Source organism: Ips typographus, linkage group LG8, assembly GCF_016097725.1.
Source record: "Ips typographus isolate SLU linkage group LG8, UJ_Ityp_2.0, whole genome shotgun sequence".
Lineage (NCBI taxonomy): Eukaryota > Metazoa > Arthropoda > Insecta > Coleoptera > Curculionidae > Ips > Ips typographus.
Genome location: NC_138429.1, coordinates 7632755 through 7659736, shown reverse-complemented (window position 1 = coordinate 7659736; position 26982 = coordinate 7632755). Strand labels below are relative to the sequence as shown.

The window sequence follows — 26982 nt, the reverse complement described above, 5'->3', positions numbered from 1 at the left end:
AATTGCACTTTGTGGCCAAGAATAGTTCTTTAGATAGAGTGGCGCTGCCAGCACATAAAAATATTAAAATGGCTGACGGTCATCTGTCAAAATGTCATGTCACCAAACTTGAAATATCCCATATATAAACAAAAACGAATTTGAAAAAATGTATTAATTTAATATTTTTTTATACATACACCCTACTTTGGACTGAATTTTACGTTCCCAAAGTCTTAAAATATAAATTAAAAGGGTACTGAATTTGATAAGTTTAGTACCCCATAACCTCCATATCATTATATCCGTCCAGTAAACCCTGAATACTCAGGGGGCCCCTAAAAGATGTCTATAAACGTAACAGTGTCAGGTAACCCGGTTAGTATTAAAAGGGGCAAAATGATAACCACCACCGACCCCCAAGCCGCCAAAAAAGAATTCGATAAACGCAGATTGTTAAGGTTAGAACAGGTTCGACAACAGTCCAAAGAGCTAGCAGAAAATGTACGTAACAAGGTGCAACAGGAAAAGAAAAGGCAACTGGGACAAATTGAGAAAGATGGTACGTATTTTAAATTTTCTGTAGACAATTAAGGTTGTCTTATACATATTGTTGTTATAATGCCAAAACCAGGAATATGCTGCTATTGTTTAACATAGCACATTTGTGGTTTTGGCATTGTATTAATGATATGTAGCTTTCTTTTTATTTTGTTAAGTTTAAAAGCCTCTTGAATGTTTTTTGCTTAATCCTTTGTTAACTCTGTTTATTTCACTGTGTAACAGTTTATTATTAAGAAAATTAAAAGCAAAGGTTTGCACCTTTTCACTCTATTAAGATAAGACTCTTATTGGACATTATGTTCTTGTAATCTGTCCTATAGACAGCTCAGTTGATATGTGGTCAAATTTATTAGACACAATTTCACAGTAACAAGAAAGAATCATATATTAATAGACATAATATACCTACTAAAGTGCCCAAATTTTCCAATTAAAAAAGACAGAAGAAGTTCACTTTGCCAGCTATGAAATGTTTGTTACTTTTGTAGGAGTGGTATTATGTTAAGAACATTTTTTTTAATTAGTTTATTTAGATATTTTGAAACTACAATAGTTTTAATAAGTTTGTAACCATGACACCACAATTACCTGTAACTAACTGTTAATATAAATATTTCTGAAATACAAGTAATATTTCTGAAATGGTTTCTAAAATACTTTCTAAACTACATGTGTAAATTGTATAGTTTCTTTTAATTAAACTTTTAGTTTCAATTATAATTGATTGCAAAAGTTAGACACAAGTTATAGGTGTGATAAATGTTTGGTACACAGAAAACCTTTCTGAAAAATTTTGGTTACTAGTTATTGAATTTTACAGTTATTTAATTTGAAAACAGAGGGTCTGATATTGAGGGTCCCATTGTTTGATTTAGCTTGATTTACTAAAATTATTCTTTATTAAATCAGACCTTTAGAAACTGCTATTAGTGCTAAAACATACATTTTTCTGTTAAAGGTAAAGAAAAGTTAAAAAACTGGCAAAATAGAAAACTACTTGAAATTCACAATCAGTATCTTGATGCACTAGATGAAATAGGAATCGGTCATAAAGAAGCGGAAAATCTAGCTGATGAAAGTGACGAACTAGATCGAGAACGCCAGTATAACGAACAACTAGCAAAAGATCGCGGCAGAATAGCAGAAACTAAGCTACAAATCGAAAAAAACGAGAAAAGCTTTAAAAAAGCCTTACCAATCCAACATAAAAAATTGGTGCGCGACATCGAAAACACTCGAGCTGCAATGGTGTCCACAATGAAACGGAAAAGTCCCACAAAAAAGAAAGTGTACACAAAACCGAAAAAGAACAAAACTGACATAAACATCAGCATTCCCAACGATTCGGATTTTAGTGAAGCATCCACTTCCAGTTCAGATTCTTCCAAGCAACTTCCAAGCATTCCGGAAGAAGACAAAAACGCTGATGATAGTGAAGGGTTTTGCGAATGTTCGGAAAGCTCTGAGGAGGCTGATAAGCTTGAAGAAAAGCGCAATAGTGCAAAGGGGACGTTCGGGCGACCTAAAGACTTTCAAACTTCTAGATCAAGAGAAATGGATACGCGAATATCAGACAGGATTAGACAGAGACGTTTTAAAGCTGCAGAACCGGATTACTGTGATTCTGCTGAAGATTGTTTGCAACCAAAAGTAAGTATAGAAGTTTGATTTTATTGTTTTATTTGAACATGTGTTTGAAGTGCCTGACTTGGTAAGTTTTAATTACTACACATTTTCCATGTAAAAATAATGGGAAAATATGATAATCAATTAAAAATTAGCATTAGCTAAAGCAGTACATTTCACTAGATATGTACTTCATATCCCTTCCCTACACAACTTCCTGTAATTTTTCTAATTCTTCCTTTAATTCGAATTGCTTTGGAATTTCATTTCTTTTTATTTAAAGCATAGTGTTTTATAGGTATTTGATGCGCCTGTTCTCCCCCAATCGGACACTCACTTTGTGCAGAAAGTTCGAGATCCTTTAGAGCTTAGCAGTGACGGTTGCGTTTGTACCAAAAAACGCGCTTCTTGTCCTTGCAAACCAAAAAGCTACATTAAATCAACAGCCGTTCAAACTGAGTCAATAGCAAAGAATAAAACTTGTAAATGCGATTTATCCGGTAACCAGACTAGATTGACTGGCGATTCATCTGCAGCAGTTCCCACTAAATCTCCCATTAAACTTAAAAGTGTGGACACCGCTTCAAGTAAACCTACCAGCGAAGCCAAAGTCAAGCATTATGATTTCTCTAACAGGTATAACATTGAGTCTTATAGGTTTTCATTGATTGTATGAGTGTAATAAACTAGGTATGTTAGCGAACAGCCATCCACGTCACAAGTTGAACGAATTGATCACGAGAGTATCGAAGTGCTACCCAACTTAACTTCCGAAAGAGAACGAATGGAAAAAATGAGACAGCGAGATCGAGAAGCTCAGGAACGAGGCAAAAAAGCTTTGGAAAAAGAACGAGTTCGTCGCGATTACGAAGAATTGATGAAGAAACTGCCAATGTTGCAAAAAAAGGAGCACATTTCTCGGATTGGGAGCGATCGGCCTGAATATCATATGTCGGAGGAGCGGTTGAAGGAAAGGGAGAGAGAAAGACAGAACAAGCTTGAAAATATTTATTTGCAAGCTGTACCGGAGTTGAAACCTAAAATAGTGACTTTACCCAAGACGAAACCGGTGCCACAGAAGTCTAACCAACCTTTTGAGATCATTGATGGTGAGTCATTTTTATACTGCTTTTTTACAGTTATTGTGCTTTAATTTGGGGTATTTTAAGAGTTTATCTAACAAACACTTCAAAGCAAATTTACTATACTTACTAGGAGATTTTACTTAAAACAGTAGAAAAGCGCAACTTTTTTACTTTAAAAAGATTTTCTATCAATAACCTACCAATAGTTATTCCCCTGGTAAATATTTTTCCCAGGAGTAACCAAAGAAAGAAAATCTCAATTTTTTTGGGAAAAATGTAGTAGTGCATCAATTTATGAACATCTTCTGTATGTTATGTTATTATTATACCTACCTTTTTACTAATAAAAACCATTTTTTTGACCTTGTCATATTATGAAGAGTTTAAATTTTGTAAACATCTGGTAAAAAAATATTTAAATTGGACTTTGTTTATATTGCTAAACAGACCAACTTTTACTCAAATTTATAAAAGTTCCTAAAGTCGAATTTAAGTAAATATAGTCAAAAATGTTTGTTGGGTATGATTTATGTATTTTTTACTGGTAGTTTTAAAAACACTATAACATCAACGATTTATTTGTTACATTATATATTTTTATTTAATTTCTAAAACGCAGGAGACGACCCTAGATCTGTAAACTTGGGTAAATGGGACACGGACACCCGTCCTAAAACTATGTTTACAGCAGAAGAAGTGCAAGAGATCATTAAAGCTTTTACAGTACAAAAACCGGAAGATCGTAAAGCTAAACTGAAGCAATTGCTGAAAAGTCTTAAGCTACAAAAAGAACAACTAATCAATGAAATAAAAGCGCTGCCTAGAGATGACAGTATTGACGCCTTGCTGGGAGATCTCACTTCGTTTGATAATGATCAAAAACCTAAAAAAATCGCAGAGCAAAAACGCAGAATGGAGGAAAGCGACACTAGCAATACTTCACAGGAAAGTATCTCAAAAAAGTCGGGTAAACCGAAAAAGAAAAAGATTAAGAAGCCTCCCCAGAAAGTGCTTGTTCTACAGAACACAAGCACGCAAACTACTCCAAAGGCTACAAAAGAGCAATCGTCATCCACACCTTCAGAGTCGGAACCTCCAAAAGAGGAAGCAAAAATTTGTAAAAAATTGCATGCTCCTTGTGATTGTCGCAACGGACAATCTTCAGAAGAGATTTGTAAAATTTTTATTAAACTCGGAGAGGAGGACAAATCCCCCAAAGTTGAAGTTTTACCCAAACCAACAAAAATTGCTGAAAAAGCTCCTAAAACAAAAGATGCAGCGACTAGCCCGAAAGAAGCCTCTAAAAAACCTTCAGAGTCAAAGAAAAAAGAAAACATACCACCACCAGCAACTAAGAGAAGTAAGGAGGTTAAAAAAACTCAACCACGTACAAGGCAAGAGTCTTGGAGGGAGCAACTAAGCAAAAATTCCACATCCAGCACTTCATATTTAAGCCCTCCAGACTACACAAAACTACAAACTACGTCAGACACTACCGCCAGCTTTTACACTAGAAAACAGGACCCAAATTTAATAAACTACATGAGGCGTTTATTGAGCATGTCAAAGAAAAGCGTAGACGATTTGGGAGTATCTTCCAGTGACGTCCCTACTCCAAGTGAAAGTATCATAGAAATTGAGTCTAACAACCCTTTGGGGGCCCTACAAGACGCTTTAAGAGTGATCAGTTCTTATACTAGTAAAGATTTGACATCTTCAGGCACTCCAGCCCCTCCTAATACTTCTGTGGATACTTCAGGGTCATCTTCAAAGCAACAAGAAACTGAAAAAGTCACTAGTGATTTATTGTCCCAGTATGCAGATGTGACTGATTCTTGCACGAAACGGATAGCCAATTTGGCTGCCATGATTGAACAGTTAAGGCAAGAAAAATTGAGAATGATGCAGAGTCCACCTTTAGCTGATGCTCCGTTAGTTAGTCCCAATTTCAGTGACGATAAAGACAACACGTCCACCAAATACTTTGATTTCCCTCCTCCAGGAGCCAAATCTAACTCCACAGCCAGTATGGATGAAGAAGAACTCAATAAGCGTTTACTGGAGATTGATATGAGCTTAGCAGAGAAATTGAAGAAGTTTAGAGAGAAAGAAGTGCAATCCCCTGAACAACCGGACCAACAATTTTTAGAGCGTTTGCAGAAGTTAATGCGTGATGACAACCAACCTGAAGAAGAAAACGGGCGTCCGTTTGTAAAGTTTTTAGTTGACATTCCAAAACTTCCAATTCTAGAGCCTGAACCAGAGGGAGCACCTTTGAATGAATCTGTCAAAAAACGTCCACCACCTTCCAAAGGGTTGTCCACGGCTAAAAAATACAACGGGGATATTTCTTTAATCCCACACGAACTCTCTACTATAGTGGAAGCTGATAGCCAGCTTTCTACAAAAATCAGTCCAAACACTTCAAAAACTCAAACCATGAAGAGTCCAGAAAAAACATCACAAATTCCCGAAGAATCTCAAGCTTCCAGTAAATCTCTGACCTGCACCGAGAGCAATTGCACCAACATCAACTCATCTTGGAGCAAGTCATCCTCTTCCAACTCAAGCAGTGACCTAAAAAGTATCGAAGCCATGTTGAAAAGCATCGGAATGGACTGGGCCATTCCCACTTTACATAAAACACAAGAAGCTCTGGCTTTGACTTCAAGTTCCAGTTCTGCGGATCTGAGCACTAGCAAGAAAAGAGATAGCGCTCGCAAATCGACCAGTGCTAGTGAAGTGAGTCTCAAAGAGTTCCTGCGCAAGCAAATGATGTCCAGAATATCATCGAGCAGCCTAAACAAATCGGACGCCAGTCCGGCAAGTTTTGTACGAGAATGCTCGGAAATTTCAGCGATCCAAGTCACGTCCAGTGCAGACAAATCAAAACAGAGGACTTCCACACCGGTTATGTCGGGTAAAAGTAGCGCGGACAAGTCCAAGGACGACCAGCATCAATTGTTTACCGGTGTTTCTGATATTTCCTCAGTGCGGAATAGTTCAGGAGACGTTATGACGAAGCGGACTTTTAAAAGTTTAGCTGGTGAAGATGATTCTTCATCTAGCAAAAGTTCAGTAGACTGATGGTTTTATTTATGTTATTGAACAATGTGAGATTGTGCTTTTTTTAAATAAAGATTTATTGTGGAGTAGGTTATTGACTTTTTATTAATTGTAAAGTAAGTCCATTGTATCACAGTGAAGATGTATCAATACCAAACTGAAAGGAACACACAAAATACTGGAAATTAATTAAAAATTATATAAACAGTAGTATAGCAAGGGGGATTCTGCCTCATTTTGATGAAATGGTGAAGGCGCGAGGCGTAGCGTGTTGCCCCCGTAGCCCCGTAGCCCCGCGCCCCGTGGGGGCCCCCTCGTGACGTGGGGCCCCCTGTCACTTGTCATACGTCACCCCACCTGTCACTTGTCATTTTGGTGGGCGCGTCCCGGTGCCTGCGTGTCACTTGTCAAAACAGGTTCGGTGAAGGTCCATGCATTTTGGGTAACTCGGTTGAGTTGGCGGTGCGGACCAATCCAATGACATATCAATAATACTTGGGCTAATATCTAAACCATTGAGAACTTTTTCTAAGAAATCTTTATTTGCAACACTTTTAACGTAAACGGCGTCACAACCGTACAGCGCTCGTTTAATTATATCATTTATTCGGTTATAATTAATATTACCACGCGCAAATTGAAGTCCATGGTAATTAAATGTTGCCCGACTGACTATTTTCTTATTAGCAGCAGATAAGGATGCGTACGTCATTGGCGATTCAAACAGGTAATGGTTAACTTGCGACCCATTTGAAATGGTAACTTCTTTAGCAATAAATTCTGAACCTTGCACCCCGTTTAAGGTAAAACCTTGAATATCAACAGCAAACACTTTCATTTTTTTCAGAGAGAGAGCTCAACTTTTTAGGTCAACAGTCGGACACCTACTGAAAAATGATCAAAAAGTGATTTTTAATTTCATACATGGTCTGACCAGGGTCACTACGTAGTAATTTTTACGCTTATTTTTCAAGTAATTAGGTATTTGGTTGCAAATATATTCAAAAACAACAAATTATGCTTTTTGTTAATGTCCTATCAGCCCATATTTGGTGCTGCACTTTTCCCACCATTGACACATAATTGTTGTTGATGTACGCTTATTTTTCATGTATCTACCCACAAAATATATTTAAAAACAACAAATATGGGGTTTGTTAATGTCCTATCGGGCCTACTATCAATACATAATTGTTGTTTTTTGAAACTTTTAACTACTTTTTATAAGAAAGAAAAATATGTCATTCATTACAAAAATTTAAAACAAGCGTTGAATCATGGAATTCAACTGAAAAAAATTCATCGTATTTTAAAATTTAGTCAATCTCCTTGGTTAAAACCATATATTGATTTAAACACCAAATTACGAACCGAAGCCACAACTGGTTTCGCAAAAAATCTTTTTAAACTGATGAATAACGCAGTTTTTGGTAAAACAATGGAAAATATTAGAAAACACAGGATTGTCAAATTAGTTAACCGCTGGTATGGCAGGTATGGAGCTAAAAATCTGATTTCCAGCCCAAATTTTGATAGTGTTGTAAAATTTACTGAAAATTTAGTGGCTATTGAGATGAAAAAAACTAAACTTGTTTTTAACAAACCACTTTATGTAGGTATGACCATATTAGATCTTTCCAAAACCATCATGTATGATTTTCATTATAGCTACATGCTTTACAAAGTGCCTCAGAATAATCTTAAATTAATGTATATCGACACTGACAGTTTTATACAGTGCGTTTTTTTTAACGCGCAACATAGGATTTTACATGTTAAATTTTTAAGCCCCTGTTAGACCATGTTATTTTGGAACTACAGGTCTAAAACTTGACGGCTGTGTTTTTAGTACCCTGAAGCTTGAGTAAGTTTACCAATTTGGTCTAAAAAGTAATTAAAAACTGGCAAAAAATCATTTTTTTTTCGAAAAGATTTTATCGTTTCATACTCCCTGTATGCATTGTTGTTCTTTGTTGTTTTTGGTACTGGCAGGGCAGGTAGCAGGTAGAGTGACATATTTGACTGCATTACGACCCGACATCTTTTGAACGTCAAAAGGGCATTTTATGATTGTTTGGGATACTGTTTGGCTTCATACGGAGGTCACTTTGAACAATTAATTTATAAACTTTCTTGATATAAAGTTAATATTGGCATTTTGATCATCCTGTTTTACTTTCTACGTCAAATTTTACCTGCTACCTGCCGTGCCAGTATCAAAAACAACAAGCACCTATAATACATACAGGGAGTATGGAAAGATAAAATCTTTTCGAAAAAAGATGATTTTTTGCAAGTTTTTAATCACTTTTTAGGCCGAATTGGTAAACTTACTTAAGCTTCAGGGTACGAAACAGCCTCCCGTCAAGTTTTATACATGTAGTTTCAAAATAACATGGTCTGACATGTGCTTAAAAATTTAACACGTGAAATCCTATGTTGCGCGTTAAAAAAAACGCACTGTATATGAAATTACATGTGATAACGCCTATGCGGAAATCATCAAAACTGATTTGCAATATTTCGATACTAGCGATTACCCAAAAGACAACATCTATGGGATTCCTCAAGCTAACAAGAAAGTTTTAGGTCTTATGAAAGATGAAACTGCTGGACGAATTATTACTCATTTCGTAGGTTTACGATCTAAAATGTATTCATATAAACTTGACAATACAAAATGTGTTAAAAAATTAAAAGGTATTAAATATCAAATTGTAAAAAATAAAATCACTTTTGATGACTATGTAAAATGTTTAAAATTTGGTGAAAATAAAATTGTTAAACAAATAACTATCCAATCAATTAAGCATAATATATTTAGTTGTAATGAAATTAAGTTAGCATTAAATTCATGTGACGATAAAAGGTTTTTATTGAATGACTGTTACAATACCCTTCCATGGGGACACTAGGTATAAAATAAAAAATAATGTTCAATAGTTATAAGAGCGTTTTTTTTTTTCTGTAAGGAAAAAACAATGTTGCTGCTGCTGTAAGAGAAAGAGAGTTTTTGTGTGGAAAAATAAAGAACCAAAAAAGTATAAAAACACATTCGTTTTATTTTCTACCTCGCATATGTTGTACAGAAACTGCAGCCGCCAATAACAATATAGATAAGGTAATTGTTATGGTGCACCAAAATATATCAATCCACAAACACGCTTCACCACCACCACCACAATCACTTGTCGCAACTAGTTGTGTCAGGTTTCGCCAGCCGCTATCGCCGTGTGTTCGATTTGGGTACCAAAGCCTCAGCTTATAGTTGGTGGCGTTAAGTGGCACTGTTGCTGACACAATTAAGTCATTTTTGCTCATCTTCACCCATCTATCAGGCCAGCTGTCATTCATCTTATCGAAACACACGTATACATCAGGATTCTTTTCAGGTTGATACACGTATAGGACATTGTTGATTATTGCAGTGAGAATTAAAAAAGTTGGATGTAACAAAGCCATGTTACTAGAACGAATGGGAAATGTAATTAACATTGCACTCTATTTATATGTTTACAAACTGATTAAAACATTTCAAAGATAAGTACATAGCGTGTGAAACAACAGAACTTAGCAACCAAAAATCGACGATTTAAAAGCAAAAAAGTGTTTGTATTATATAATAAGTAATGTTTATTAAGTATAGGATTCATATATATTATTGTATAAAAAAATAGTGTTAGCTAGAGCACATACAGCGGGCGATTTTTTGTGAGACCCACACCTAACTTGTTGGGACTTGATATTTATCGGTACACATATTTCCCTAACAGGTGTGGGGAAGCAATAAGGTTTTAAAAATTCCAACTTTTCTAAACCTTTAACACATATAACATCGGCCTCCCTCGTAACTCTTTTGATAATCGCCGGCAGATGGTGCAGTGGGGTGAATCCTTCATCCCACTGGATATAATGATGGTTGTTCATCAGCCAATCCGCCTGCTTTTGGTATTGGACGGGAAGCATCTCGATCTTAAATGGCGGTTTGAAAATGAAATGGTTCTGCACCTCACCATCAAATGTGGCCAACTCTTGACACGCAGGCACCGGGACGCGCCCACCAAAATGACAAGTGACAGGTGGGGTGACGTATGACAAGTGACAGGGGGCCCCACGTCACGAGTGACAGGTGGGGTGACGTATGACAAGTGACAGGGGGCCCCACGTCACGAGGGGGCCCCCACGGGGCGCGGGGCTACGGGGCTACGGGGGCAACACGCTACGCCTCGCGCCTTCACCATTTCATCAAAATGCAGAATCCCCCTTGCTATACTACTATAAACTACAACTTGTGCTTGTTTATAACTAATTTCTAATGTGTAATTTTTTTGAAAATAACCGTTTTTTCTCTGTGATAAGAATCATTTTATCTTTAATACTACCTACAATGGTCAGTTTCTTACTTTTATAACTTATCATCTGTCTTCCTTTTGTAAAAAGATAGAATACAATTTTTTTTGACACAATAAAGCTCTTGGTGATGGGTTCTTATAGCCCCGAAACATAAACACAAAATAAATTTTATTGTGGAGAAGACTGTGTGTTCGTTTCAATTTAGTGTTTTTATAAGTTTAAATCAAATTTAATTTAAGTGCGGTTCAGACTATAATTTTTTCATCTCTAGTGTCACAGTCTGATCAACCCTTAACTTTGTTCAAAGTATGACGATGCAATAACTTCTTGGGATCGGTACTGCTTTTATTATATGACAGAATTGACCAATAGTGTCTGCTTTAATGGTTTCCATAGAAATTATCCTTGGAATAAAGTTATTTTCAAGTGAATCTATCGGTCCTTATTTGTAAAAATAAACTAAAAAGGGAATGTTGAATCATTAAAGTTGGCAAAATGTTTTATAGAATTTCTATATTTTCTTAAAAGTCGATTAATTTATATACAAAACAACCATTATCACTAGCAAAACTGATAACAGCGACCGGAAATACAGTAAAGTGGAAATTTTTGGATAGAGTAGAAAACAACAATTTGCAAAAAGTGACATTTTAAACAACATTAGTATGCAAACACCTATAGTCTTTCAACAATTGAAACCGGATAAATTGTCTAATTAAAGCTTAACGGGTAAAGTAAATTTTACAAATTAAACGCTACGACTGTAACAAATAACAATGGTAAATAACAAAATTGGCTATTGGAACTGAACTTTTTAATTTGACATTTTCAGCTTATTATTCAATTTGTTTATAAAATTTATTTACACAGACGAATTACATATTTACAGAACGGAGTAATAGGTAAAATAGACTAGTTTCCAAAATGTAATTCATTTATTAGACTGGTCAGTAATAAAGGGAATATAATGAATGTCAAATGAATTTACCATGTTTAGTCTAACATAAGTTTTGACATCAAGTGGATTTCAATAGTTTTTCAATTCAATTTTTTATTATAATATCAATTGTACTCCACATGGTTTAATCACAGGTTAATGTTTAAAAAATGAACATTATTGGTTGATATTTTTGTTATCTAACAAAGTGAGGATCTTACCAATTTAATTTTACATTCAACAGTTACTTACGCGAATTAGATCCATCGCAGATAATTTATAAGTACCTACTTAAAATGTAAATTGCGAGACTATTTTTATAAGTACACCTATTAAGTATGAACTATTTACAAATTTGTCTAAAAAACCTAGTAATTGTTTTCCGCCTTATTATTTCGGGATATAGTAAAAAATCTGGTCTAAGTTCACACTGATGGTTTGATTGACCGCAAAATTTATTGTAACAACTGAGCCGCAGCATGAAAGACGTATTACTTACTTTAATATATCATTATTAGTGATATTAAAGTATATAATAACACACAGTAAAATCACCATATTACTAACAAGTTAAGGACTTAAATAAAGCATTTAAATCACAAAACTTTGTTATTACGTTGTGGTTTGGTGGCAAGTTTTTACAATAAGTCCTTCAATTACTTAACTGACTGCTCCTGAATTTTTTTACTAATTTCAGAGACGATAAATTTTCAGTTTAAGCAGCACATTTAATCCACAACCACCACGATTACGTCACTGACGCTAGGTTATAACCGGACACTGACCAAATCCAGAGCTTCCTGGTCCTCGTCCATTTCGTCGCTTCTGGAATCGCTCATCGTCGGACTGTCATGACGTCCCGTCATTACCGATGTCTCGCCAAACTGGATATGACGTCCGGTTCTGGCAGGACCGTGACATGCCGACGATTCCGAATGCTATACGGAAATTTCCTGGATTTGGACACGTTTCTTGGCGGTGCCAGTCGGGTTGCTTGAGGTGCGCATTGGGGGCGGGGGTTTTTCTTTACGCATTGTGCCCATTGATGTTGGCGGTCGTGATATTGGTTGCATTCTGGGTAACTTAGGAAATACATAAAAAGTACATTTTTTTGTATATACTTATTCATTAGATCTTACGGTATTATAACAGGGTGGAACATCTGAATAGTCTCTTTCCCGACGTCCCATCAAAGGAGACTGTCTGGCACTACTTCCGGGCGTGCTCGGTCTCTGCGACATTGGAATACTTTCCTCAGTAGATGGCGTCGAATTGCTTCGAGAGTGTCTCGAATTGCAATTAGGGGCACCAGCTGTGTTTTGGCGCAGTCTTCTATCTCTGTCACGCTGCAATTTCAGAGATTACAATTTTTTTCTCTTCTTTCAGAAATTAACAGAATTTTTCTCACCTGATAGTAGATGCCTGCGAATATTAGCATGTTAAGGACCAATAGAAGGCAGCCCACTCCCACTGTTACTCCTAAAGCAGCAGTGTAACTGTAGTAGTGTCTTGTAGCCAAACGTTCCAGTAATTCCTCACTGGATTCGTCCTCGTCTTCTTCTTCTGTATTATTACCTGTGTATTTGAATTGTTCGGTCACGTAATTCAATTTTGTAATCATTTTAGCATGTTATGGTGCTAAAGTCCATTATTCGGATTATATTAGGCGTCCCTATAAACGGGAATAGCTCCTTTGTCCAACACTCGAGTTCACTAAATCTTTGTTTGGCTTAGATTAGTGAACTGGTGCGTTATCGAATTGTGGCGATGTTATCAATTCAAATCAAATTAATGGGAGAACAGTAAAATGTGGAGTATGGATTTACTTATGTATACAACTTGTATCAAAAGATTATTTTCAGGTATCAACTATAAAATAAATGAACTTACCAGGTTCATCAACAACTTCCATCAAATGATCATCAGTGGTGGTGGTTTGGGGTAAACATTCGGTACTAATCCCTGATGCGCCTTTGATTAATTGAGAGTCAGTCATGGATGCTGGATGCATCACTGGGGGTAGCCGGGTGAAAGATTCAGCTCTGACAGCACCTACAATGTTGCTATTGTTTTAAAGCCCGGATGTCACATTCACCGAGTTTTTCTCCTGCTATCGATTTTGCATTGGAGATTAAACGTTCAAACGCGTTTGAATGGATGGGGAGAAAAACTGGGCCGGGATGCACAAGAAACTTCCTAAAATGGGAGAGAACAAAACCCGAGTCGTTTGTCATCCAATTGGGAGCCACTTAAGCTAATTGCCAACTTATTAGAGACTGGTAAATGTCGGCGGCCGGCTGCGAAACTTTCATTTCCGGCTCCGATCTTTCTCCTCAGAATCAGAGAAATCGGGATGATTAACTGGCTCTGCTCGGTTCGCGTTCGAATGGTTTTCTTATTGGCGGAGGCACCGTTCGGGCTCGAAAAATGTTCGCTCGATTTTCGTAATTGCCCCTTTGGTTTTATCGAGTTTGTTTGGCTCTTAATCAAATCGATTACAGTTTTAAAATTGGTAAGAAAAACCATTCAGATTGGAATCTACTGAGAAATCAATACTATAAGATAGTATGATAGTACACAAGTAATCGTGTACTCTGAAACATTGTTCTCAGAATTGTTAACATTGGTTTTATAAGCCATCTACATTTACAAAAATATCAATAATATATAGTAAACGTACAACTGACATCAAATATGTTTTGGTCCTTCGAGCCCGTTTCCAGTAACAAGAACCCGATTAGTGTAAGCTCAACTAATCCATTCAAATTACCTACAAATACTGTTGTATGAGAGCTTTTGCGCATCACTTAAATTGCCTTATTGTTTGTAACCATCGATAAAAGTTAGGTTTAAAGTTTAATCTTATCTGAAGTTGACAGTTTCAGTTCAGGTAATAAATTACACTAGAATAGGGGAAAGATAGTAGTTCCTGAAGGTAAAGTGTGTGTGTGTGTTTATCTTTCGACTTAACGAGTTTTATAATTTTGTTTAGTAAAGTTTTAAATGTCAACGAAAAAATGTGTTCCTTATATGTATTTGAAGTTTATGAGGTTTATTCCAGAGAGCTAAATACCCTTACCAAACGTCTTAAAGTTTCCAAGCAAATTTCTAAATTTTCAGAAGCAGAGTTATCGTGTCAGAAATGTTTTTAAAAATTTCAGAGGCTTCTACAACAGTCCTGAAAACTTGAAAAGCAACTACTACTGAATTTTTTTAAACGGCCAGTTGCTTCTAGAACTGTTTTGGAAATGCCAGAAGCACAAAATCCAACAGAAGAACACCTTCAGAAAATTGGTAAATACCCTTACAAAATGTCTTAAAAAAGCCCGGACAGGACTTTTCGGAAAGAAACTTCGGAATAACGTATTGTAGCAAATGAAATGTTGATGATATTTTGCAAAAAAAAAAAATAACTAAATCAGCTTCCAAAATACTATCCGAGCAGAAAAGAGCATGTTACCCACAGATTTTCCCAGGAGAAACATTACAACAAGTACTATATGTAAGTAAATAATATTTTTGTAGAATAAACTAACGTTAGTGAATTAGAATTTACTTATAAAATACTGACAGTAAAGTTGGTATGAGTTTTTCCAACAAATCGAATTTCGATTTGCATAAAGCAAATTAAGAAGGTTGGTCGGTTCGGGCAAGCTGAAATAAATACAAACAGGGAAAGGAAAATTTGCTGAAATCGTGCCGAACAGTTTTAACGAGAACTTTCCGACGAGGACGAGATAATGCCCGGCGGCTTAATTAAAATGTCTTTTGTGCGAAGTGTTTTCCACGAAAATTTAATTACTCCACCTGCAAAAGTTTAAAAAGAAAACTGTTATAGCGACTTCATAAATCCCTTTTCTTCCGTTTTTGCTTTATGGCGCAAACACGATAAGACGCACTCGCTCCGTTGTGTTTTCCGTCGAAACGAGTTAATCAAATTGCAAAATACGAAGATGGAGAGACAGTGTCACGTGAGCCCCCAGTTTTTCGCCCATCATTCGGAGAGCTCAAAGCAAATGGAACAACATCAAACGGATTGAATTCCCTTGTCGGAAGTTGCCAAACAAACACTTTTTCTCGCAATAAAATATTTCAAAAATTAGAAAAGTTCCTGGTGAAATCGAATTATAAAGCGATTTGATTTAAAGAGGCGGTCCGGACGTCGGGAGTTTTTCTTGTTTTCGCTTATTATTAAAAGTTGTCAGCGGAGTCTGGGAGTTGGGGAACGACGAGTGTTCCCGGAGCGGAACGCGACAACTTTAATGATTGTTGAGCGCTAGCTGCGGCATTAAAGTCTAAAAATGGATTTCAAATCCAGCAAATCCCATTTGCCACTTTAAAATTGGTCATAAATTTATTTCCAACAAATTGAAAGTTTTAATAGGCGCCCTACTTAAAACAATAACTCTTAAACCTTCAAACATACAAAGTGAGTATTGTAAGACAATGGTATTTTGAATTATTTCTAAATGAAACATTGTGTAATAGACATAGAAGTACTTAGGTATTTCACACAATGGCTTAGGGTAGGCAGTAAGAAAATTATTGTGATTTTGGTATTTGTCTAAAGATTTGTTAGTTTTTCAGGCAGATATTAAATTATAAGGAGAAATATTTGTAAAGTTGGATTAGTGAGAAAAAAATTAATCTACACGAAAGCTAAGCTATCACTTAAGTATAGTGTGATTACAAAATTGTATTGGAAATGGGGTAGCATCTAACAAGATCAAACTTGACACAGTAAAGACCTAGTAATATCACTGGAATTCCAAAGTATTCCAAAATTAGCACCTAAAAATGCAATGTTGCCAGCAAGTTTTGGTTTCCTTGCTACGCAGGGTTAAGGATGGTGCAATTACATTTTTAATGAAGGAAACTGTAGTAAAGTTCTAACCTAATCATAATACTGTGCAAACAATCATAACAACATGATTTTGAAACAAGAATCATTTTTGTTACTTTGCAAGATTTTCTGGGTGTTTATGTTGAACTTTGTTCAAAAGTTTCTATTTCTTTTTCAATTCTGTAATTATTATCAAGTATAGGTTTCATGTTTTTCTTCCAAGTTCCAGTTCCAGGTTATCTTGTTCTCCGAATCCATTTATCTAAGAATAACTTTGTTTAACCCAATCACCTTTTCAATTGTAGACATTTTAAAAAAAACATAAGACAGTCAATGTGAAACATATACTTCATGCAAAATTCCAAAATGAAGTAAAACACAAGTGTAATGTTTTTATTTGAAATGAGAACGGAATCCTGCTGACTTATTTTTGGGCTTCCTTGTAAGTGTCACAGTTCAGATGAGCTTTTAACTTTTCCAAAAAGTATTGTAATAATATCTCAGATTCTCCATACGTACAATTATTGACAATTTCTGAATTTGAATATTGGAAATATGTTGTAATAAAGTGCAACTGGTGACATTTCTGTGTACTTTACTTTTTGAGTTAGGAATACATAAGGTTCACGCTAAAACAAATACGTATGTACAACATGTACATCTCTTTCACCTTTTTTCTAAACTAATCTTGTACTCTATTATACTAACTAATTTAAATGAAATTACTCGAGCAAAACACGCAAAGACTAACAAAAAAACTTTTAAGTGAAGGGTGCTGTTGTAAAGCAAGCTTTTGTCGTTATCGGTCCAATCAATCACCCTCCTCCGCTCTAAAACTAGACGTGATCGAACACCTCCACGACCCAGTTTTTTTTCCCTTCGCTTTATTGTCGCGGATAATTTACTAATTTACCTGCGTAATAATGGGGCTCCCTCTCGTAAAAATGATGATGTCTCATGCTGACGTCATCGTCCCCCGGCTGATGCAGTTGGGGGATCAGGTTGAGCCACACCGCCATTTTGTGGCCCCGATAATGACTTTTCATTTTTGGTTTTTGAGCTGGAAAAAAAAAGTTTGAGGGTTCTAAGAAAGTTGTAGTTTGTTATCTTTAATATGTGTTCATTGATCATCCTGTATCACACACTTGTAGTTCCCTCTGTCAATTACTACTAACAGTATACTTAAATTAATCAACATCGTAACTAAAAGTAGCAAAGTACGGTATCACTCTACATGATTAATACATCACAACTTGGCAATTTCGATAATTTGCACTAGCAAAACAAAGTAAACACCATCCGAAAATTGGAAAGCATCCACAAAAATAAACACTGAAATACAATGAGAGACATTTTAAAAGTAGGAAACACGATCGAGCAGTGTCCCGTTTCAAATCAATCCAAACATAGACATCGGAAAGAATTTGAGTTGCTTGAAGAATGACGCTTTTAAAAATAATATGGAAAGCTCTTAGAAAGTTGAGGTTATACTAGGTATTTTTATAATACAAACAAAATAGGTTCTATTTTATTCAACGTACTTTTGGTGTGCCATACGTAAATATTGTTGCTAAAATGTAAATAAGTTCACTATATTGTGGGTTAAATTCAAAAAGGTGGAGTGAAAATTTGTGGTGTTGAAAAGGGTTTGAAAGTTGGCTTGTATTTAAAATATTCGGTCGAATAGTTTAAAACCGTTCTGCAAGAATACGGCTTGGAAAACTCGATTCCGCCCTCTTTCACCAACCCAAGGGAAAACTTTACTTTCCCGAAACTAATTCGAGTTTCTGCACGGACCCGTGTAAATCCGGTTTACGTTTTTCTTTCGTTTCGCCGCTTACTTTGACCGCAGGTGCTCGATCCGTGTACGAAATATCCGATGGTTTAAGCTATCGCTCTCAATTTAACAATTTTGCTTTGTCTCAGTTATCGAGACGTTCATTTTCTTGGTAATTGGATATACTTGGAAAACTCCCATATAAATTTCGTCGTGTCGACGCTGTGCAGGCACGTAAACCTGCTAGCGAACGTATCGGTCACGTTTTTACTGCATATTTTTCTTTAAAATAAATCTTGGTAATTTAATTAACGTCCTTCAAATGTCTAAATTAATTTGAAACATAAATCTTTAAAATATTAAACCAAGTTTGAAGTTTTATGCTCAAAATAAAGTACGTCAACAAGATGAATTGCTTGCAATTTTTATTATTTACAGTGATGACGGTAACGAATTACGAAACAGTGTTATTTTGTATTTGAACTTTCATATTTCTATGCTCATGTGTTGCAGTTAGTACATTTTTTCTAATAACGATACAAATTCTTCTACTGGAAATTTGATTCACAATTTCATTCAAAAATGCAATACTGCCATATAATCTCGCATAAAAATCTTCTAGCAATTAAGAGAGATATAGTCTCTATTCCCACAGTGGAGTATGAGATTTAGCAACATGCATATTTCCCGACAATGAAAATTGGCTTAGAGAAGTTTTTTTGGAATTTGTTATTCAATCCGATCCAGGAAGCTACTTTCCTGTAAATTAGGTTAGAAAAGGATAAAAACTAATCTAAAGAAAAAACCAAATAGTCATATGTTTGACCTGTAGATCGTTTCAGAGTTCTACCTAGTATTGAATTATGATAATCTTTTGTTCCAAATATTAATTTAAAATGAGTAAAACCTGTATTGTTGTAGGTTGAACAAAATAGATCTATTTACTACTATGGTAGTCACATGTTGTCATTTCAATCCGGATTGGTTTTCAAACCTGTACGCTGAAAACAGAATCCGCTTCGTTGATCTAATCTACTTGAAAAAGAGGATTGGACTGAATTACTCTGTCGGATCAAAATTTGACCTTACTAATATTGTCTTAATTTCATATTCAATTAATCCGCCAATTAAAAAATGGAGAAATCTCTGTATTCAAATTAAATCATTTTTAAATATCGAGTTAAAGAAATATCACTTAAATCCTTTTGCTTCTAACCTTCTAAGTATGTATTGAAATGCAATGTAATATAAAACATTTTTTTATTAACTGTTCAATTAAAACAGTCATAAACTAAACCATAACTTTCTTAAAAAAGTTGAAATCGGTGCCTCTGAAGTTACACAGATTGGTTCACTTCAAACCTGATTTCAAAGCTCTCGAGGGCCGGAAATGGCGAAAGATTGACGGGGCGAAAAGTTGAAATTTGATTTGCTCGCGAAAGGAATGTTGACGTTTGAAAAATCTTTAATGCAGTTTTTGTTTCGCGCCAAACTGTTTTCCCATTCAACGTGCGTTGTGCCATTTGTCAAATCGGCAGTAGATTTTTTGCTAAATATGTAGGTGAAGTTCGGTTGTGATTGGATTTATACAAATCAACTTCATTACAAAGTTCTATTGTTTAATAATCAGCTTATTACTCACTAGTTTTGAATAGATAATACTAAATAACTGCTATTACCTACCAGTGAATGAAGAGTAGTTACTCACGAGTTCAGTACACTCCCGGGTATCACCGATATACAGGGTTTTTCAATGAAAAGTAGCCATTCTGAACATCTTCCAAATGCTAAGACACGTCAACAAAGATTGCAAGGGGGACATCTTTTTACGTAGGATTTGAATTTCTGCCATCAGCCCCTTTGCCGCCATAGCCACCCCCAATACCCTGTGTGGCACATCGTTGGAAAGGGTATTTCATAAGGAATTAATTGCACTATTTTATTTGTACATTTGCTTTGAATTGAGACCAAAAAAAATAAAAACATTTTTTTGTTATTTTGGTCAAACTGCTGATAACACTACCGAATACCTGTTTTCCATTCCATGTTTTTTCCTCAATGGATAATAATCAGTCTTTAAATCAAATTTCCCATGCATCGGGTGTTTCGACAAGCAGTGTATAGAGAATTTAAAAAAAACACCATTTTCATCCAAACAAAGTAAAATTGGTTCAGGAATTAAACGAAGATGACTATGATAGAAGACTACATTTTGTGAAATTATGTCTACTAATCTGACAAACAACGTGAACTTGTTGTACAATATTTGCTTCAGTGATTAGTGTATGTTTTTTTTGAATGGAGAAGTGAATCTTTGTTGACGTGTCTTAGCATTTTTTAACAGAGAAATTATTTTGGAAGATATTCAGGGTAGCTACTTTTCATTGAAAAACCCTGTATAGAAAATCAATGTAAAATGGAGTGACTTAACAGTGTAATAGAAACATAAAAGTTTTGAATGAAACATAATCTAGTTTTAGTGTAAAATTTTTTAAATCGTTTAATGAACGTTGAATAACGAACTTTGACTTGTACTGTTGATATTAGAAGTTTACTTTTGTCAATAATTAGAATGTTGGAACTGATGAAACAAATTTTATGATACAAGCTCTTTAATCAATGGGTCTTTCAACTTTGGTGAAACTTTGCAAAACTCTACCTTTTAAGTGGAACTTGGTCGGTAGCATTGGAACTTCCTCGAGGCCGTTACGAAACTTTGATAAAGTGATCTCGGTCGACTTCAGTGTTTAATAAAATTGAATAAAACGCGGTCTTTCACGACGGGAGTTAATACGACAATTTGTCGGATGGCGGCCGTCAGATCCAGGACTTCCTGTAGATAATGGTTTTCTTCAATAAGTCGCCGATTAATTGCCGGGGTAACGTCGTCGTCGGTCGTTCTGATATCAGATGACCGTCCGGACAATAATCTCCCCTATATTGCCGCCCAAGACGGGAATAATTCCCGGGTCTGCGGTTTATCAATGTTCCGACTGAACAGACCGACTTAACGGGAATCGAGATATTAAATTTGCCATCCTATTACTTGATTTATATTGTACGGATTTGGAAAAAGGATTTGTACGTCCGTTTCCTAAATAATCCTTTCTACGCTCTAGTTCATAATAACGACTTTTGTGCTATATATAATTATCGAAAACTGATTACCAATACAGTTTCAATATTTGGGCGAAACAACTAGAAAATTAACGGGAGTTGGTCAATTTACTTTCAAATTAAAAGCTCTGCTGCATATCCCAAATGTTTACCTTTATATGGGTTGGAAATGCTAATTTTGGTTGCAAACTACAGATTTTCGGAACTATTAGCGATCGGAACTGTGCGGATTTCGCACACTAGAGCGACGTATACACACATACAATCGATCATAACAGTAACAGAGCGAACAGTTATACGTATAAATCGTTGCGAGGCGTTGAGATGGATGGATGTTTGGTACAAATATTATAGCTACTACTTTTGAGTGATATTGCTATTCACACATAATTACTTGAACCTGTCATTCATTCATTCTTATATCTAGATTATGTATACAGTCCAGTGACATGAAATTCTTGAGTATTTTTTGTAGAGTCGGTTCGTCAAAGTCTACTTTCACCAATTTTCTAGCTCTATACAGAGTGGTCCAGTTTTAAATGTCAATAATTCACCAATCGATAGCACATCAAAAAATAAGTTGACATGCATTATGTCATTTTGCTGAAGAACGCTTCCTAAGGAAGACACAGACCTCCAAAGTTCAGTCAGACCGTTGGACCAATTTTAATCAAATTTGGAACAAGTACACTGAAAATAATCAAAAAAAAAGATTTTTTGACTAATGTTTACTGGTGTTCAATTTTTTAGACTATAGGTAGTGTAAAACTGATCCTGGTATCACTCCGAATTTTCGAACTAACTTATTTCTAAAAATTAGTGTTCAAGACTAATATTGTAGCATTTAATGCCAAAATTGTTTACTTTCATCAATGAACTGTCTGAAACTTAACTTTTACTATAAAAATAGTTTAAAATCCGATTTTTCAGTCTTAAAGCACAGTGGAGCGTCTAGAAGTCTATTTAATACTGACAAAGAGTGAAATAGCATGTTTAAGCCTATGGAAAATGTAAAAATTGTTTTTTAAGTCTGCTATGTCAATAACTTGGTGAAAATAACCCTAAAACTCGATTTTCCAAGCTGAGCAGTTTTAAAGCCCTAAAAATAGTCCAGAGTTCCAAGAAAATGAAAAGCAAACTAAAAAAAAATGAAAAGTTAGTCTTCAAGTAAATTTTCATGAATCTAATGTTAATATCCTGTATTTAAGACTATTTTCAAGACTAAAATATTGAATTGTATTTTCAAATTATGAAAACTTACTTCAAATGCAGAATTTAAGCTTTTGATGTCACTTTTCATTGTTTCAGACTCAAAGTCACATTTTGGTGTCCAAGTCAATTTTCAAGGTTGAAATGTGTGAATTTGTAGTCAAAAATTCTATATAAAGTGTTTTTCATGGCTACAAGTCCCTACTAAAGTTTTTCAACTTATCTGAAAACTATAATGACTGACTACAAAGACATTTTTTAAGCCTCTCAAGTCAATTTTCACAGTTTCCAAGTCAATTGTCAAGGCTAAAATCTTTCAATTTGTCTGGAAACTGTGAAAACTGGCTACAAAGACATTTTTTTAAGGTCAATTTTCACCGTTTTTAAGACAATTTTTAAGTTGGGTTGGGTTGGTTTTGGGTCTTTGAACGTAATAACTCAATTATTTCGTAAACGAAGTTTCAAATCATACTTTTATAATACTTATTTTGTCAAAAAAACTGAAATTTTTGAAAAATATCCAGTGACGTAGAGAATAAGGCAGAAAAATGAAAACCATCTTTTATATTTATTAATTGCATATGTATTTGTTCTAAATTTGATTAAAATTGCTCCAGCGGTCTGACAGTTATGACAAGAAACCGATTAAACTGAACATTTATGGACTGTATTTTCCTTGAGAAGCATTTTTCAGGGATTATTTCCTTCCTCTCAATTTTGACCAATCGCTATCAAGAATTAGTATAACAAATGTAAATTTTAAGTGGAAAAATCACTTGTCAACAACTGTCAACTTAGCTGTCAGCAGTTTTTCCGGAAAAAAATTCGAAAAAATTTCACACTCCTCACAGCAACATAAAGAATAGTGTTACCCTTTCTAGCTTGAGTTATTGTTCTTATTAATTATTGTTCTTATTGTTTTAATTAAAATAAAATGTTTATTTAACTCAGGAAATAATCTTACCAAATATCCCTCGTGCATCTAATTTTTCCGGAAAAATTAAATGCACTAGGGATATTACCCCCGAAATGACATAATGTATGTTAACTTATTTTTTAATGGGCTTTCGAATAGTGAATTATTGACATTTAAAACTGGACCACCCTGTATAACAGTTTATTTCAGAACGTTTGATGAAATCTCCGTGTGGAGAGCTTATAATAATAATTTTCTATATTTCTCATACAAGTTTTTTCACTTTCTCACATAAAAACCTGTTTCGTAAAATAGGAATTTACATAAAATGGTCTGAACAACGTCTGGGCAATGTCGCATCAGAACAAACATTAATTATTCGTAGCTGGGGCGGGTAACCGTGAAAAAACCAGCAATTTTCCGTCGGACACGACATTATTTACTCTCACGTCTGCGGTTTAAGCATCCCGAGAGACGAATTTTCTAATTACGACGGTGCCACAGTAAAAAATCCGTATAAATTTAATTGTCGTAGGGTCCCAAAACAATCCCCGTGTGGCGGTGGCGCCCCCCCGTTTCCGAGATTTATTAAGGTCGGCACAGGACAAACACAATTAAGAGATTATGAATATGTTCGGGAAATAGGGAACGATAGGATAAGGAAGAGTTTTACCCTTCAAATTGGAAAACTTTTAATTGGATTTTCACTGTTATTCTTGCATCGCAAAGGTGAGTATTTTTACGCTGAAAAATAACGTTTATGGTAACTAAAGCGGTATCTCTAGGCCGAATAAAGTTTATCTGCTTTACGTACAGGGCTGGTTTTAATAGAATTTTTACTGAAAAAAGTGTTTTAATGGTTAGTCTCTTAGATTCAAGTGTACAGAGTAATTGTTTAAATTGTACTCAATTGTAATCAATGTTTCAAAGTTTAAACTACATTTTGAAGGTCACGTGACTGTTTTGACAGATGTTGTAAATTTAAAACTGCATTATCAACTATCTAAATTTGATTTAGAAAATGTTCTCAGTTGAACTGTTTTTTTATGGTCACGTGACTGTTATCCATGTGTCAACTGGCATTTCCAGTACAGCAAGCTCAAAAAATCTATTTTTTTTAAATAATCAAGACATGTGTCAAAAGTTTGACAATTGATTAAAGTTTAAACTATATTTTGAAGGTCACGTGACTGTTCTGACAGATGTTGCAAGTTTAAAACTGCATTATCAACTAACGAAATTTGATTTAGAAAATGTTCTCAGTTGAACTGTTTTTTTATGGTCACGTGACTGTTCTGACAGATGTTGCAAGTTTAAAACTGCATTATCAACTAACGAAATTTGATTTAGAAAATGTTCTCAGTTGAACTGTTTTTTTATGGTCACGTGACTGTTATCCATGTGTCAACTGGCTTTTACAATACAGCAAGCTCAAAAAATCTATTTTTTTAAATAATCAAAACATGTGTCAAAAGTTTTAAACTACATTTTGAAGGTCACGTGACTGTTTTGCCAGATGTTGAAAGTATAAAACTGCATTATCAACTAACGAAATTTGATTTAGAAAATGTTCTCAGTTGAACTGGTTTTTTAAAGTCACCTGACTGTTATCCATATGTCAACTGGCTTCCAGTACAGAGCAAGCTCAAAAAATCCTTTTTTTTTAAATAATCAAGACATGTGTCAAAAGTTTGACAATTGATTGAAGTTTAAACTACATTTCGAAACTCACGTGACTGTTTTGACAGATGTTGAAAGTATAAAACTGCATTATCAACTAACGAAATTTGATTTAGAACATTTTCTCGGTTGAACTGTTTTTTTTATGGTCACGTGACTGTTATCCATGTGTCAACTGGCTTTTACAGTACAGAGCAAGCTCAAAAAATCCTTTTTTTTAAATAATCAAGACAAGTGTCAAAAGTTTGACAATTGATTGAAATTTAAACTACATTTCGAAACTCACGTGACTGTTTTGACAGATGTTGAAAGTATAAAACTGCATTATTAACTATCTGAATTTGATTTAGAAAATGTTCTCAGTTGAACTGTTTTTTTATGGTCACCTGACTGTTATCCATGTGTCAACTGGTTTTTACAGTACAGCAAGCTCAAAAAATCTATTTTTTTAAATAATCAAGACAAGTATCAAAAGTTTGACAATTGATTCAAGTTTAAACTACATTTTGAAGGTCACGTGACTGTTTTGACGGATGTTGCAAGTTTAAAATTGCATTAACAACTAACGAAATTTGATTTAGAGAATGTTCGCAGTTGAACTGTTTTTTATGGTCACGTGACTGTTATCCTTGTGTCAACTGGCTTTTACAATACAGCAAGCTCAAAAAATCTATTTTTTTAAATAATCCAAACATGTGTCAAAAGTTTGACAAATTAATTGGCATATGTCAATTCTGAAATCAGATTCAGGAAAAATACTGTAACTTTGCTAATTTAACTAAGCTGTTAGATCAAAATTAACTAAGTCAGCTATTGAGTAAAATATAAATAAAAATTGTTTTCAACTTGTTTTATGACATAATTGCATGAAAATCATTTGTTAATCAACTTAGAGAGAAGCTATGCAGATCTAAGTGTCCGGTCCTAAGGCCGCCTCTGCTATCGGTATTTTCTAAGAGGATCGAGAAATTAAATTTACTGTATCGCCCACCCAGATTCGATTAAAGCGATTCCCATTACACGCCAGAATAGTCACTTTAATTAGAAATTTATACTTACTTATGCTCAGATAATACTGAGAGCCGATCTCGTAAGGGTCCCACGTGAGACCTCTGTAACGCGTCTTCTCTCTGGGCGTTCCGTAATCGGGCACGTCTTTGTTGATGCCGGGCACATTCGGATCTCCCGTTTTCGCAAAATTACTGACGAATATCAGCAGAGCCTCGGATACGCCCATGTCTTGTCTCGAATAGTTCAAAGGGAAGTAGGGCAGTCCACCTACGAGCGGCAGTCCTAGGATGTAAGTTAGATCTTCTCCGCGAACACTTCCCAAACGCTACAAACCAAGAATCACATCAGAATATGTTATAAATACGTCAATATGTTATCAACTGTTAATTTGATCGTAAAGATTATACTTATTATGTCCTCTTACACAATGAACTGGAAAGCATCAATCTTTTTCGTCAATGTGTTTGAATCAAATATTCTATTATTCCATTAACAATAATAACATCAATTATTACTTCCTACACGATCAATGAGTTGACAATTTTTACAAAGAGTCATGTTGTAGTAATTTATCCCAACACGAGCGCAAAGTGAGAATTTTAGAAATTTAGAGTGTTTTAACAGGAGAAAGGAATCAGTAGAAGAAAACTATGCACGCCACTGAAAACATACCGAAAAAGTGCTTTAAGAACGTTTTTGTTTTACTTCAATATTTTCAAAAGAGTTTTCAAAATGGGTGAAATTTGAAAAACGCCCTCTAGCGCTTTAAATTGAAAAAATGTCTTGCTATTAATCTTTTCTCAAAACTCTCCAAACACA

General features: G+C 35.0%; 2 protein-coding genes across 2 annotated transcripts in view; one reads left to right on the top strand and one right to left on the bottom strand.

Annotated features, from left to right (window-relative positions):
• The first annotated feature begins 147 nt into the window (after window positions 1-147).
• ana1 (anastral spindle 1) lies at window positions 148-6409 on the top strand. Its single transcript, XM_081985246.1, has 5 exons — window positions 148-541; window positions 1502-2193; window positions 2468-2805; window positions 2860-3278; window positions 3874-6409. Exons 1-5 carry the CDS (start codon window positions 325-327, stop codon window positions 6339-6341), a joined length of 4134 nt encoding a protein of 1377 aa, XP_081841372.1. The 5' UTR covers window positions 148-324; the 3' UTR covers window positions 6342-6409.
• Window positions 6410-11170: 4761 nt separating this feature from the next.
• Window positions 11171-26982, bottom strand: part of LOC145732762 (neuroligin-4, X-linked-like) — a 101047-nt gene continuing 85235 nt past the window's right edge. The window contains exons 9-14 of the mRNA XM_081985253.1: window positions 26212-26488; window positions 17367-17513; window positions 13501-13662; window positions 13019-13185; window positions 12750-12956; window positions 11171-12692 (exon numbers count right to left, since the gene is read on the bottom strand). Of these exons, the coding sequence (XP_081841379.1) occupies window positions 12549-12692; window positions 12750-12956; window positions 13019-13185; window positions 13501-13662; window positions 17367-17513; window positions 26212-26488 (1104 nt within the window). The 3' untranslated portion in view covers window positions 11171-12548. The remainder of the gene's footprint in view (window positions 12693-12749; window positions 12957-13018; window positions 13186-13500; window positions 13663-17366; window positions 17514-26211; window positions 26489-26982) is intronic.

Bases quoted from the DNA above. Each gene is read 5' to 3' on its own strand.
- ana1 (XM_081985246.1), top strand. From the start codon at position 325: ATGTCTATAAACGTAACAGTGTCAGGTAACCCGGTTAGTATTAAAAGG. The intron at 2,194-2,467 runs GTAAGTATAGAA...AGTGTTTTATAG, and splicing joins AAGATTGTTTGCAACCAAAA to GTATTTGATGCGCCTGTTCT. The intron at 3,279-3,873 runs GTGAGTCATTTT...TCTAAAACGCAG, and splicing joins ACCTTTTGAGATCATTGATG to GAGACGACCCTAGATCTGTA.